This window comes from Lutra lutra, chromosome 2 (genome assembly GCF_902655055.1).
Source record: "Lutra lutra chromosome 2, mLutLut1.2, whole genome shotgun sequence".
Classification (NCBI taxonomy): Eukaryota; Metazoa; Chordata; class Mammalia; order Carnivora; family Mustelidae; genus Lutra; species Lutra lutra.
In genome coordinates this window covers 40787670-40801433 of record NC_062279.1, presented here as the reverse complement: position 1 = coordinate 40801433, position 13764 = coordinate 40787670, and the positions used below count along the sequence as shown (strand labels likewise).

Below are 13764 nucleotides of genomic sequence, written 5' to 3'. Positions count from 1 at the left end.
TGGGCAGGTTCAAGAGTAATCAGTCTTCCAGAATCATGAACAATATTCACGGAAAACCCACTATAGATTTACTAAAGTAGAATGGCCTTGCTAGATTTGTAATAAGTTTCCACATGACAGATCATCATCAGAGAACTCCAGACCTGAACCTGAAAGCACCCCTTACTGGTCTTACCTTAGTTCTCTGAAGGGCTGTGGATAGTAGGGGAAAGTTAAATTCAACCCAAATATTGATGTGCATTCAGCACTGTAGAAGCTCTTGTGCACAGTCATTTAGTCATGGGAAGTCATTCTTCTGGTGAATAGTGACCCCTTGTATTTGCACTGAAGCATCAGCATAGACTGTATTTCTGCATTTGTGTCAGCCAGCGTTTCTCAGTTCTGCTCTCATTATTTTATGATGTAGTCAGGGACCCCTCTGGGTCTGTGTAAGACTCGGGTTAAATTCAACACTTACTCTTTCACTGTCCTCCCTGTTTACCAGTAGTATTTTGAATAAGATGAAATCAGCCTGAATGAATGCCGCAGCCAGCTTCACTGGAAGAGAACAGTACATCCTAAGAGTGTAGCCAGGAGCCTATGATATTCTTTAGTGAAGCAGGGAGATTGGCCTTAGTGCTAATAATTGGGGTGATCATGGTTGAGGTGAGGAATTTGACATTTAAAATGTGTGTAGCTCTGTGGGCTGTCAAAAGTCTTCGATTTGCCATTTCACTTCATCCTCACAACAAACAGGTGTGAAACAGGCTCTTGCTCTCTGAGTGGACTACTCAAGGGCAGTGGTTTCTGCAAAGCCTGATCTGAGGCAGAGCTGGTGCCGTAAACCTGGTCCTCTAATTCAGGGCCAGCACTCTGGCCATCTCACTGTGCCTCAGGGAAGGTATTCACATCAGTATCTGAATGATCCTACTGTTGGAATGAGAGTTTGGGGTTTTTTTCCCTAAAGCAGGAATGCTTTAAAATTAAACGGAAGAACTTTTCCTGTAAGAAAACAGGGAGAGAGAGGAAGAAGGAGGACTGGGGAAGCAGTGGAGAAATAGACACGGTGAAATCGAACTGCTTGGAAACCTGGCAACAGTCTGATTCACAGCAGTGGTGCTTCCCAGAGCTCACGGCTCTGCCATGCTGTTTCTCTTCCAGATCTCCCCCAGATCTTCAGAGCGGCGTGTCCGCCTCACGCAGATTTGCTAGCTAGGCAAATCTCTGAACCTTCTGGAGCCTCTTGTTTTCTCAACTATAAAAACTGGGAATTAAAAAATACCCACCTTGTTTATCTCATGTGGTTTTTTTTTTTTAAATCACATGAGATAATACATTTGAGAATGCTTGAAAAGCCAAAGTCCCCTACAAATCCAAGGAGTTGTTTGAGCTAGAAATGCTTGAAGCCTTGCCTCCTCTCTATGAGCATGTCCTGCGTGCAGGCTGCAGGCGTGAAGATCTTGCAGGGCTTGGCGGGATGGACTGAATCAGTGCTTCTCTGAACAAGTGTTCCTCAGGGTCCCAGTACGTGTAGTGAGAGGCGTTATGGAGCCACAACGGAGCCACCGGACAAGGTCTTCACCCGTCAGGAGTTAGAAGATGAGAGGCACTTAGTACTAAGTAAGGCAGGAGTTCCAGCTGGAGAGTGGCCAGGGCTCACCCAGTTTGTGGAAGAAAGGGACGGGGGAAGGCCCAAGGCCAGAGGGAACTGCAGAATGTCTGTGAGAAAAAGCACAGAATGTCTGTGTGAAAAAGGAAAGCGTCATGTGTGCGGGTGCAGGGCGGAGAGCAGCCTGACTAGAGAAAGTACTTTGGTTGGGACCTGGAGGGCACATTTGAGGAGCTGACAGGCCACATGACCCAAAGAGCTGGCCTTGTCTCATGTATGTTTTCTATTGTCACCACAGCAAATTATTGTAAAACAAATGGACCAAATAACGACAGCTCCTTTGGTCAGAATTCTGACAAGGCTTGGCTGGGTCCTCTGTTTGAGGTCTCAGGAGGCAGAAATCAAGGTTCTGGCTGAGGCGGGTTCTTACCTGCAAGCTTTGGAAAGAATCCTGTTCACAGTTATTCAGATTGTTGACCGTCAGTCAGCTGGTGAGATGGGATGTTTGCTGGGATGATTCTTCATACGTTTTGCCAGCTCTAAACATTCATGACCCTAAAACAACATCCATAGGCGTGACCTGAAGTCAAATATTTTTCACATCACTATAGCTGTAAAGGAGAGTTTCTGTAGAGTTTCAATGGATAGGCCTCACTGTGAGGTCTGCACTTTCATCTTCAAGCAGAATTTAGGCAAAGATGTGAGGTTTGAGGCCAGTAGTACAAGACTGAGGTGACCCCAGTCTCATTTCTGGAAATAAAGTACACATTGTCTTTCTTAGTTAATCGGCTTCCTATTCCTAATCTTATTCTGAGCTTTTTTCCACAGCCTTCCACCCCAGACTCAAACTGTATCGTTTGGCTCACATGGGAAAAAGCTATTCTTTTCACATATAAAAAATGTAGAGAGTTGTACCCTTCCCTCCACAGAACTATTGCAGGATTTTCTGTCTTTAGTGCCTGCAGGTTTTGGTCACTTTGGCCTCTTTGAAGAATGAAGAGGTAGACCAAACAGCAGTGGGCAACAAAGCAGTTTATTGAGCAAGAGTATAAAGCTCCCAGAGAGGGAGGCGGCCCAAGAGAGTTGCCCTTGGAATTTCTAAGTTTAGGGATTTTTGTGAGCTGTTTTGCAGAACCATCTTAGCAATCAGGGTGTGCAGAGTCCTGCCAATCAGGGCTCTGGTCACGTATCTATGTATTTCGGTTAATGTCCATGTGTGGGTGGTCTATTTTGCTGACATCTGGGGGCTTGTGTCTTAACTGCCCCTTGCCCATGATGGTGACAAATGCTTTGTGGTTAATTCTTTTACTTTAGGATATTTTACAAAAGTCACTTTTGCAAAGACTTCAAAGCAGAACGCTAGTGTGGTCCTGTCTAAGCTGCAAAACGGGATGTCAGTGGTGTTTTGTGTTAGCTGTCCTGACTCCATATCTTCTTGTTGGGGACCCCAGCCCTGACTACCAAAATGTCTAACACCTAACAGAACCAGAACACTAAATGGCCCAATCTATAGGTTTGCCTTTGGATTATTTTATACCGATATAATAATGATTTATTTTGTATCTTCATTAGAAGATGAAATTATCCAAGGAGATCTGTTGTAGAATAATGAAAGATTTGCCCCAAGTCCAAGGTTGAAGAATTTCTCTTTCACCCTTAGAGCCATAAGAAGCAAATTGAGGAGTTTTGAGAAGAGTTGTTGGATCCCCACTTCAGGGTTTGGAAAACTTGGGATCCAGTCTCAGAACAATTTTCTTCACAAAGATAATCTTTATGAAAAATTTTTTTAAAGAATATACTTACAGTGATTTAAAATTTTCATTTTAACAAATAGATAGCCAAAGGTAAGACTCCCCGATTAAGTACCAGATACTGTACCATTGACACAGGGCAAGACCTCTTGTCTGGGAATGGAGGCTTCAATCCTCCCAGGCAGCTCTGTGACTCCAGGCAGTATCCTGTAAGGAATCCATTCCTTCTATAATACAGGGATTAAATTAGCAACACTGTTTCTTTACAAAAGAAGCTGAGAAAATTTATAAACATGAGGGTGCTTGCCCAGTATCATCTGATAGAAACCGCAAGAATCATTCCCTGAAGTTCTTCAGTTATAAGATGCTGTTTTTATCATGAGCCCAACCGTGGTCCTTTTCACTGTTCAGATGAAGAGCTGGAGGGGGCCCATAGGCTCCATGGTTTGTGCAGTCTGAGTAGGAGGCTGAAGTGATGCCCTGGATTAGAGCTGAGGGTATGGTTCTTATTCTGAATAGCTATTGTCCTCTGCAAAATACCTGCCCTGTCCTTGTTTTTAGCAGTGATGATAGTACATGGAGAACTCAGAAATGATGTTCAGCTTAACATTTAGTGAGAGTGTTGTGGTTCTCAGTGGATCACGGTTGAACACTTAGTGATCCTGGGTGCTATTACTGAACCAGAGGTGATAGTAAATACCAGGATTTAGCTGTCACCCAGCCAGGTTCTGAGACCTGCAGGTCGGGAAGCAGACGCCATTCCCAGGCAAAGGCATATGCAAGGGGGAGTTAATAGGAGCCAGAGAAAATGAAATGATGCCCTGTGTGAAGCATCCCCTCCTGGGGAGTTTGGGTGTTTGGGTATACCCCACAGCTAAGTGGAGATCTTAGGGACCTGGGTGTGGACAGTCCTCTGGATGCTGTCAGTGTTTTCCCCACTCTGTGCCAGAGAATTTGGGGGAGAACGGAACAGTTCTCAGTGTGCTTGGGAGACCAGCAGAGCATGCTAATTCAAAGCTAAGCCCCTTTGTGTTTCTCTGTTTATATGTAATCTGTAGGCTGGGAACTCATTAATCAGTAGACTGATTGTCCTTGCCCCAAAGGGGACCTTGAATAGAACTAGATCTGTCCACTTTTAGATTTTATCTCCAGAGAATTACTTGTTATTTTTGTACAAATGGCCTTCAGAGTAGACCATACTGCAAAACAGAAGACTAAAAAAAATTAGAGCACAAACATCCAGGATTCAAAGCATTCTTAAAAAAACAAAACAAACAAACAACAAAAAAAAAAAAACCTTGAGGCTTGAGGCTCATAGATTAAAACACCTTGAGCAAGAGTCCTACTCTTCATATCTTTAAAGAAGGAGAGTTAGAGATGACACCTCTCTACCCCTACTTTGTGCACATGCATGTGTTTGCATGCACTGTCCCAAGGCTCTGGTATGTTTTTAAATCTGTCATTTTACTATAACAGAATGATAAAAAAAAAAAAAAAAAGCTACTAAACTGTAAATTTTGATTGTAACCTTGACCTTGACACCATGGTGGTATTCAGATATATATATATATATATATTTTTTTTTTTTTTTAAAGATTTTATTTATTTGACAGAGAGAGATTACAAGTAGACAGAGAGGCAGGCAGAGAGAGAGGGAGGGAAGCAGGCTTCCCGCCGAGCAGAGAGCCCGATGCAGGACTCGATCCCAGGACCCTGAGATCATGACCTGAGCCGAAGGCAGCGGCTTAATCCACTGAGCCACCCAGGCGCCCCTAAAATCTTTTTAAAAGAAAAAAAAATAGAATTTTTATACATGTGGTTCTTAGTATATGTGAATAATTTTGGAGTTTACAGTATATTTTAGGCATATAGAAGTACTTCAGTAGAAGTATCGTGTCGTTGTTAACTGGGTGGTTGTTAAAGTAATGAAAATTATTTATGCTCAGACTCTTATACTCAAGAACCAACTTTGAGCTTTGGTACACTGAAGACTCAACCTAAACCTCCGGACAAAGAAAGGCCGGCAACTCTGACTGGCCCCAGCAGGTGGTGCTGCTGGTCACACTAGTCCCTTCAATCCCCAGCATCACAAAACGTTCCATTGTCTGGTTCGTGTGTCTGTGCTTAGTTTTGAATTATCTTAAGAATATGAATAACCTCATCATTTCTGATAAGCGCAAAAGCAGTGAGAGTGTCGAAATGCTGGTGTCAGGGAGGAAGAATTTCCTCTGCCTTTCAAGGTCCTTCTGGCCAGACTAAGAATCAGATTGACATGAGACAGATTAACAGGAGAAAATCAAATTTAATTTCATTTGTATGGGAATGCCACACAGACCAGGAAATTCCAAAGAGAGTCAAGCAAAAGGAGGTATATATATCATCCTGAACTAAGGAGAAAGAGGCTAAGGGCCTGGGACGTAAAGGGAATGAATGTAATTCACAGGAAGATGAAGAGGAGTAAATGTTTGGTGAACAAATGTTTGCCTGGTCACTCAGAAAGAAGGGGACATAGAGGACTTTGATCAGACAGGCCTTGCCATATCTGGCTCGTAGTCTAATGTGGTTATCTATAGCATAGTTCTCTTCCTGGAGCAGGTCCTTTATCTAAATTCTCTTACGCAGTTGAGGTGGGGAGGTAAAGAGATTTTCCTGAATGTGCTGTGTTTTGATTGCTTTTAGTTAAAAAACAATGTGCATGCCGAAGTGGTCCATCTTGGGGTAGTTTGCCTTTGGTGATAGATGGATGATGGAAAAAAATTAAGATAATAAAGCAAAAAGCAAGTGTTGAAAAAACAGTGTTGTATGTGTATATAAGATGAATCATTCAGTTGAACAAATAATTCTAAGGGACAAAGAATAACTCACACAGTATGCTTAAGGGTATTATACCCGTAACAGTAATTGGCAAGTGATGGGGCGAAAAATATTTGACAAAGTAGAATGTATGTTAAAAGAGACATGTCAGATGCCTGTTAGCCTGATGCTAATTCAGGAAACAATTGAGAGTTTGTTGGAGAGCTTAAAGGCTGAGCATGGTGGAGGTGCCACTGACAAATCCTGGGTCCAAAGCTGTGCTGGCTGCATTGGTCCAGGACCTGTGACAAACCAGTGGGGAGACCAGGGGTGTAGATACCAAAGCTGGAACCTTATCTACTGCGCATGAGGAGGCAAGGGAGGGTGGTTACCTGCCTCCTAATTTTCAACATAGAGAAACTGATCCTTTTTGCAAAATGATGCCCCACAGATCTTACCGCATTGAAGAAAGGGAGAGTGAGCCTTTTTTTAAAACTCACATTCCTTATGGTAGACATTTATTTAGAGACTGCAAGCCCAAACCCTTCAAAATTGCCGTGGACTTTTGAGCAGACATATACAAAACCTGCTGGAACAGTCCTAACCTGTTCATAAATAAGAACTGGTTACTGTGCTATTTTGGATGCAAAGAAGTTATGTATTATTTTGTAATATTAAAATAAAAAATAAGACAGAATATTGTAGGTAGGTAGTAATTTTGAAACCTATAGGATTCATTTTTTGCCAAGTAATAGGCATAAAGAAACTTTTGACCTAGAGTTATTTCCTGTCGTTACAGTGTCAACATAGTGGAAAAACTATAAACTCTGGCACAAGTCAGCTGTGTGATGCCAGCAAGATACACAACTCCTCTGCGACTCAGTTTCTTCCTCTGATAATTGGGCATTGTGTTGCCCATCCATTAGAGGTGTTGTGAGTAATAAAAATAAGACTGACTAAGTCACCGTGCCTGGTCGTAATGGTCCTTCCATGACTAGCCACCAGTGGAATTAGCCCAAATAACACTCCCCATGATTAGTAGGAAAAAATCCCAGCAGAAGGCTTGAAGAGTGCCACCAGCAACTGCCATGGCCAGTTTTATCAACTAACATACAGACCAAAATCCAATGGTCAAAACATAACAGAAGTTTCATCTTTCTCTCTTCAAACATCCAGGATGGGTTCTGATTCAGGAGGGCCCAGGTCTGCCCAGTCAGTTAGGGACTCAGGCTTTTGATGGTTCTCCAGTTTTTAGCAGTAAGCATAGGAAGGGGGAAGTGGCCTAGAGGCATGTGGGAAGGAGACTTTAAGGACTAGAATAGAAGTGGCAGATACCAGTTATCACCTGCATTATAGTGGAGATGGCTTATTCCCACGGGCGCACCTAACTGCTAGGGCAGCTGGGAAATGCAGTGTAGCTACTGTTAAGAAGGGGGCAAAATTGAGTAGCCACACTGGTTTATTACACGGCTTAGTAATGACCCCAAAGTATCCCCTGTGTTCCACACTGAATTTTGGTACCAACATTTTTCTGAAAATTTACTGACAATTTCTGATCAATATCAAAATTCAGGAGTGAATCCTCAGGCACAAGACACATAAATCCTGGTAATATGGGCTGCAGGTTGGCTCTATTAAGCTGTAAAGGATGTGTGGCTTTTCATGTTGGGACTTGGTCCAGACTCTGCATTCAGTCCAGGGACCCGGTGACAGGGGCCTGTGTAACTGACCTGGTCTAAAGAGGCACTCAGTGTGATATGCCAGCTCAGTCACAATGCCTGAGCAGTTGACATGTGGCAGGCAGGAGTGACACCAGGGAATCCAGGCAATGGATCCGGGAACCCCACTGGCAGGAGTTGCCTCCTGGGAAATCTGTCTGGAATGGCATAAACCCAGACACTGGGCTGGATAACAGGGGTGGGAGAGGTGGGAAGGGAATGCGATCAGGCAGGGAAAGTGGGCAGGGCTCCCAGGCATGGAACTGATACTCCATTCCTGCTTCTGCTCCTACCTAACATGCAGTTAAATGGCAGAGACTAAGCATTTTTCTGGTCTAACCAAAAACAGGGGATGAGGTAGAGCAGGGATTAAGAGAAGAAGAGAATTTAAATTAAGGAATAATGGTAATGTCTAGAAGCCATTCAGGGGCCCTGGGGCCAGCTGGGAACAAAATACAGAAACTCACTTGTCATGAGTAAACCACCAGCTCCAGGATCTTGAGCCATAATTCATTTCTATGCCCTACTGAGTGGGGAGGCTAAAGCTTTGCATACCTGCTGCCTCAGTCATTAATGGCTCAGCAACTCAGGTGCTGGTGGGAAGCTTTGGTGCATCCACCTATGGGGGTGCAGGGGACATTGAAATAAGGGAAGCATAAACACATTACCTGCTGAAATTGCACTGTAGTTCTAAATGGTATAAAAACGTGTTTCATTTAATTTTTAGTCACTCTCCAGTTCCTCAAGAAATATTCAACAAATGTTGGCAGATTCTATCAATCGTATGAAGGCATATGGATTTCACCAGGTAAAGACTTAACGTTCTGTCTTCAGGGGACTAAATGCATAGCCATTGCCACTAATGTTTCACAAATTGGTATATTAGTCTCATGCGGAAATGAAAGCGGCAGATGTGAAATCTGTCTTTAAAAGCTTGTGAACATAGCTCTTCATTTTTACCTGTTTATCCGGACTTGGGAAAGTCTTGAGTATCGTGGAAAGAATAGATGCCAAGACATATCTGCTAAACTCCTCACGGAAGATCTAACGCAGAGACAGTATCCTGGGCTGCAGCAAACACTGAGGAAAGATTGATCTCAGGGAGCTATAAATGAAGCATTTAACTTGGCAGAAATCATGAATTCAGATTAGGTTCCTTATGTGTTCCTTGTTTCTGTGAGCTGGATCCTGTTCAATGAACCATCCATGCCCACTGTGCCAGGAGCTCCTTTGGGCACTCATATCACTCACACGCCCATCCAGATGTGGTTCTCCCTACAGGCAGAGCCTCTTTCCTCCATTGTGCTAGACTGTATCCCATCATACATTCCTCACAAAAAATGGAGCATAGATGGGCAGTTGGAAACCATAGTAGATCTGACCTGCAGAAAGTTTGAAAAAGTAATGTAAGATGTGAAGCTGTAAAGAGAAGGTTCTGTGTGACCACAGGCCTGAGGCATGGCCACAGTGGAGGCCCTCGTTCCAGTGGACAGTGCAATCTGCAGGGACATGTGTGAACTGGGATAGCTCGCATTTAGCCTTCAAGAAACTATGATGAATTTTTGCAGTGTAGTCCCGGTGTGCATCTTGTTGGTATAATATGTACCTTTCTAAAACAGTAGCAATAGAGCATCTAAAGGAAAATTTCGGTAACACTGCCTGGATTACACTGTTCCATTTTAAATGATAGAAAAACAAAGGATCTTTGTATTTATTTAACCAATGTCCATGGAGTTTCTCTGTGTGCTAGGCTCTGTTATAGGCATTGAAAGCACTATAAGCAAAACAGATAAAATCCCTGCCCTCAGGAAGCTTATATTCTGGGTGAGGGAGACAGACAACAAACACATCTATGAAGTCGTAAGTTCTGTGGAGAAAAATAATGCAGGATAAGGGAGCTGAGGAATACTGGGAGGGTGGGGACAGACTTTTTATAGAGATGGTCAGAGAAGGCTACTCTGAGAAGGCACTACTGGAAGAGAGACCTGACGTAATGAGGGAGGGAGCCATGTGGAGACGGGGGAACATTATGTCCCAGGCAGAGGCAACACCGAGTATGAAGGCACAAAGGCAAGAGCACACTTGACATAGTCAACAACAGCAGAAAGGTCAGTGAATAAGAAGGGAGATTAGGGTTGAGAAACATGTAGACCCTTGTAAGGAATCTGATATCTTGGTGTTATATCAAGCCATGATGAAAGATGAAACCATCCAGAGGGTGAGTCTAGATGGAAAAGAGAGAGCTAAGCTTTCTTGGCTGCAAAATAAGGAGGATAGACTAGAAGGTTCTCAAGCATTTTTAGATGTGAGACAGCCAGATTTTCAGTCTTCAAACCCTCTCATGAGAATGTGCGAAGCCATGGGCCAATGCATTCCTTCTCTAACTTAAGAAATTATATGGGAACTCAAGAGAATGAGTGAGCAGATAGATCACTTACCCACCTTCTCTGGAGAACAAAGATAGTAAAACAGAGCTTTTCGACTTAGGAGGCAATGGAGAGGGTCTAATGAGGAAACTGGTGGTAAGTATTTCCATTAAGAAGCTGGGATAATAAGAGGATTTCCGTGGGAGATATTTTGACATCGAACTGCCCATCCTCATGTATATAAACCTCAGCCTGTGGGTGTTTGGACCAGTGTCCAGCCTCACCGCTCTTGCCCCTTCACCCCTCAGCCTCTACCTGACTTTCCCATGCTTGGCTCACCATCCCCATCCTGGACCTACATGCTTCTTGCAAAAACTTCTAAAAATGGAATGATGGTTTGGTTTCCTAAGTAGAGGACATAAAGACCAACCTGTAAAGATTTTGCTAAAAGTAAATTTTCTGAAGGAATTCTTAGAGAATCAGGACAAGTCCTTAAGTTTTCTAGCTGCTTTGGAATGAATAGAGTGGTCGGGGCTCATCTCATCCATTACTCTGTGAAACTCGTTAATTTGTCTCCTTTCCCTCTGTGCCCCAAACATAGTGATGCTACACGTTAAAGAGAAATATGATTTACTAGCTACAGCACTCCCCAACATTTGATTGTCATCAACCACATACCACCTGCATTATTAGTGAATATTTCTCCTTAAGTAGACTTACTTTGTAAACTTTTTGCTTTTCCTAAGCACCCATATACACTATCATGGTTTAATGTTGTAGCTCTTTTCTAATCATTTTAAATCATTTTAAAATATGCATGTGGAAGATGAATAAAGCTCCACTTTCAAGGTTTTTTTTTTCTGTTTAAGTTTAGAAATTGCTAGCAGTACTTTTTATGTATTTCAGGTTTATACATGGCTTCGGTAAGGTGATAAATTTTAACAGTCATTTAAAACACCAAAAGCTGGTGGGTTTTTTGTGGGGTTTTTTTGTTTGTTTTTTATAATAAGAGGAAACAAAGGGGGCTTAGCTCTAGGCAGGAAAAGGAAGTAAGAAAAAAAATGAAGATAATAAATACATGAAAGTTTAGTTACATCTGAAATGAAAGAGTGAATGAATGATCACCTCCTATATTAACTGTGATTTATGACTTCCCACAGTGATCAAAAATGGGTTTCACAACATCAAGGTTTATATTTTAGTTGGGGTGAGATAATTTAACAGAATGTCTTTATCTTTCTATAGGAAAACACACACACACACAAAAAAATACCTGTCGATTCTGAGATGCAAAAACGAAGCATGGTCAGTCTTTTCTGACCCTCTCAGCTTCCTTCGTTATTATAGGTGACCGCGGCTTTTATTTGGTTCACCAAGTACTAAATTCAGTTTTCTAGTAAGCCCTCAGAAGGCAATACCCAAATAAAGTACTTTTTTAGGTCTAAGTGATTTGGTGTGAGTTTTTCTTTAGTTAAAAGCTAATTCCCTTCAGTGTACTTAATGCCACAGAGCTGTTCACTTCAGAATGGCTAACATGGTTTTTTATGTTATGTGTATTCTTCCACAATGTTTAAAAAGGTTAAAATGATAATTTTCGTGTTCTGTATATTTACAACTTGAAAAACAAATTCCCTTTTTAAGGAAGACTTGTGTTTCTTATTTTATATTTTCTCTAAGAGGATGCTTTGTAAAAATTTAAAAAACAAAACAAAAAAAACAAAAAATATTCCTTTTTGGGTCACCTAAAATGTGTAAGTACCACATTTTTAAATAATTCTTTTAAAGATTTTATTTATTTGAGAGAGAGAGCAGGAGTATGAGCAGTGGGGAGGGGCAAAGGCAGAGGGAGAAGCAGACTCCCCAATGAGCGTGGAGCCCGAGGTGGGGGCTCGATCCCAGGACCCGGGATCATGACATGAGCCAAAGGTAGACCCTTAACCAACTGAGCCACTCAGGTCCCCCCAGTGCCACATTTTTATACACTGGTTTGAGGGCACATGGAGGTACGGCTGAGATTGCTCTAGAAATGTGCTGTTATTTTTACGGAGCCTGTCGGATACTGCAGTGTTTACACTGGTGCCTTGAAGCCATGTTTACACACTATTTGAGGGATTTCAATTTAAAACAGTTAAGTGATGTTTGAGGAAAATGGATATTTATTGAGTTTTACTATGTGTTACAGACTATGGGAGACACTTTTTAAATATGGGTTAACCCTGACTCTAACCCGATGAAATATTTGTAGTTTTCTAATTCTACTTAAGCAAAGACAGCCTAAGAGAGGTTTGGTAACGGGCCACGTGGTTGCACAGCTAAGCCATGATAGAGTTAGCTTCAGGTCTCACCCACTCCAAGCTTTTCCCATAACAACAAATTCCCTAGCCTGGGGGCCAGAGGGAGTTACAAAGAAACCTGCTCTTCCGTGCCCCTGACTCCTCCCCTCCCCACTCCTCTTCTTCCTCTTGGCAGAAAACTGCCTGAGTTACTCACTAGTGTTTGTTTCTGGTTTTGTGTGTGGGTATTTTTTTTTTTAACAGAAGAAAGAGCCTGTGAAGAAAACAAAAGATGAAGAACTAAAACAAATAGATGAGGAGAAAGCCAAGCAGATTTATAAAAGCTGGAAAGAAGATTCAGAGTGGCAGGCATCTCGTGAGTACCCAAAGGCCTCCGTAACACCTTAGACTCTCCAGGCCAGTTCCTACTCTTAGTCAATCAAAAAAGCACTTAAAATGGTTGTTGAGAAGCTTAGGAGTCACTTCTTGAATAGCAGAAGAATAGAAAGGTTCACCACTCATCTTTGTACCATCACAGTTGTGATATAGCTGTTTGATGGAATGGTATATAGCTCTGAAAAAACACGTTTTGGAAGAGGGTTTAATGACATCGAGATGTGTTTATATCTTTTTTCACTGGAAGAAGAAAAATTATAAAATAGTATGAAAAATAGTCCTATTTTAAAATGCCTTAGTATATGAAGTAAAAAAACTGGAAGGTTATTAACACGTTAACATTTTTTTTTTTATTTGGAGGGTTGGGATTTGAGCTTTATTTGAATTCTTCTTCTTGTTATTCTGTACTTTTCTAAATTTTCAACAGTGAACTCACCTTAACTTTTTGATAGAAGAACCCAGGAATAACCGATTGGATATATCAGCACCCTCCCATACCTATGACCTGACCCTGACTCCTTCTTGAGTTAGCAGCGCCAGAGATAAACCTTCTCAGGAAGAGGTCAGTGCAGGCTAAGCCAGAGCCAAGCGTGCTCAGCAAGGCTAGGGGAAAATGCAGGTTTGAGACAGGATGAGGGTTTCCAGCTGACTCAGAAAGAGGTTTACAAGCCAGGTTATCCCTTGAGGCCACTTGAGGGAGAAGCAGGAGAATGGGAGTGACAGTGTTTGCAGGGTGCAGAGAATCTGGTCTTCAGTTCCATGACAATGAACACTATTAACATGACAGTTTTGTGAAGCGAAAATATTTGCAAGACCCAGTCACTTCCGTGCGGTGATGATCTAGGGTAATGGAACATTTTTGGCTTCTCTTTGAAGTCA

At 42.2% G+C, this 13764-nt stretch overlaps 1 protein-coding gene across 7 annotated transcripts in view; it reads left to right on the top strand.

Moving 5' to 3' along the window:
* SH2D4A (SH2 domain containing 4A) overlaps positions 1-13764 on the top strand; it is a 57041-nt gene that overhangs the window by 23044 nt on the left and 20233 nt on the right. For 3 of the 7 annotated variants that reach the window (XM_047717265.1, XM_047717263.1, XM_047717264.1), the window contains exons 5-7: positions 6932-7060; positions 8578-8658; positions 12754-12865. In XM_047717265.1, the coding sequence (XP_047573221.1) occupies positions 6932-7060; positions 8578-8658; positions 12754-12865 (322 nt within the window). The remainder of the gene's footprint in view (positions 1-6931; positions 7061-8577; positions 8659-12753; positions 12866-13764) is intronic. The other 4 variants (XM_047717266.1, XM_047717268.1, XM_047717267.1 and 1 more) reach the window with 4 other exon arrangements.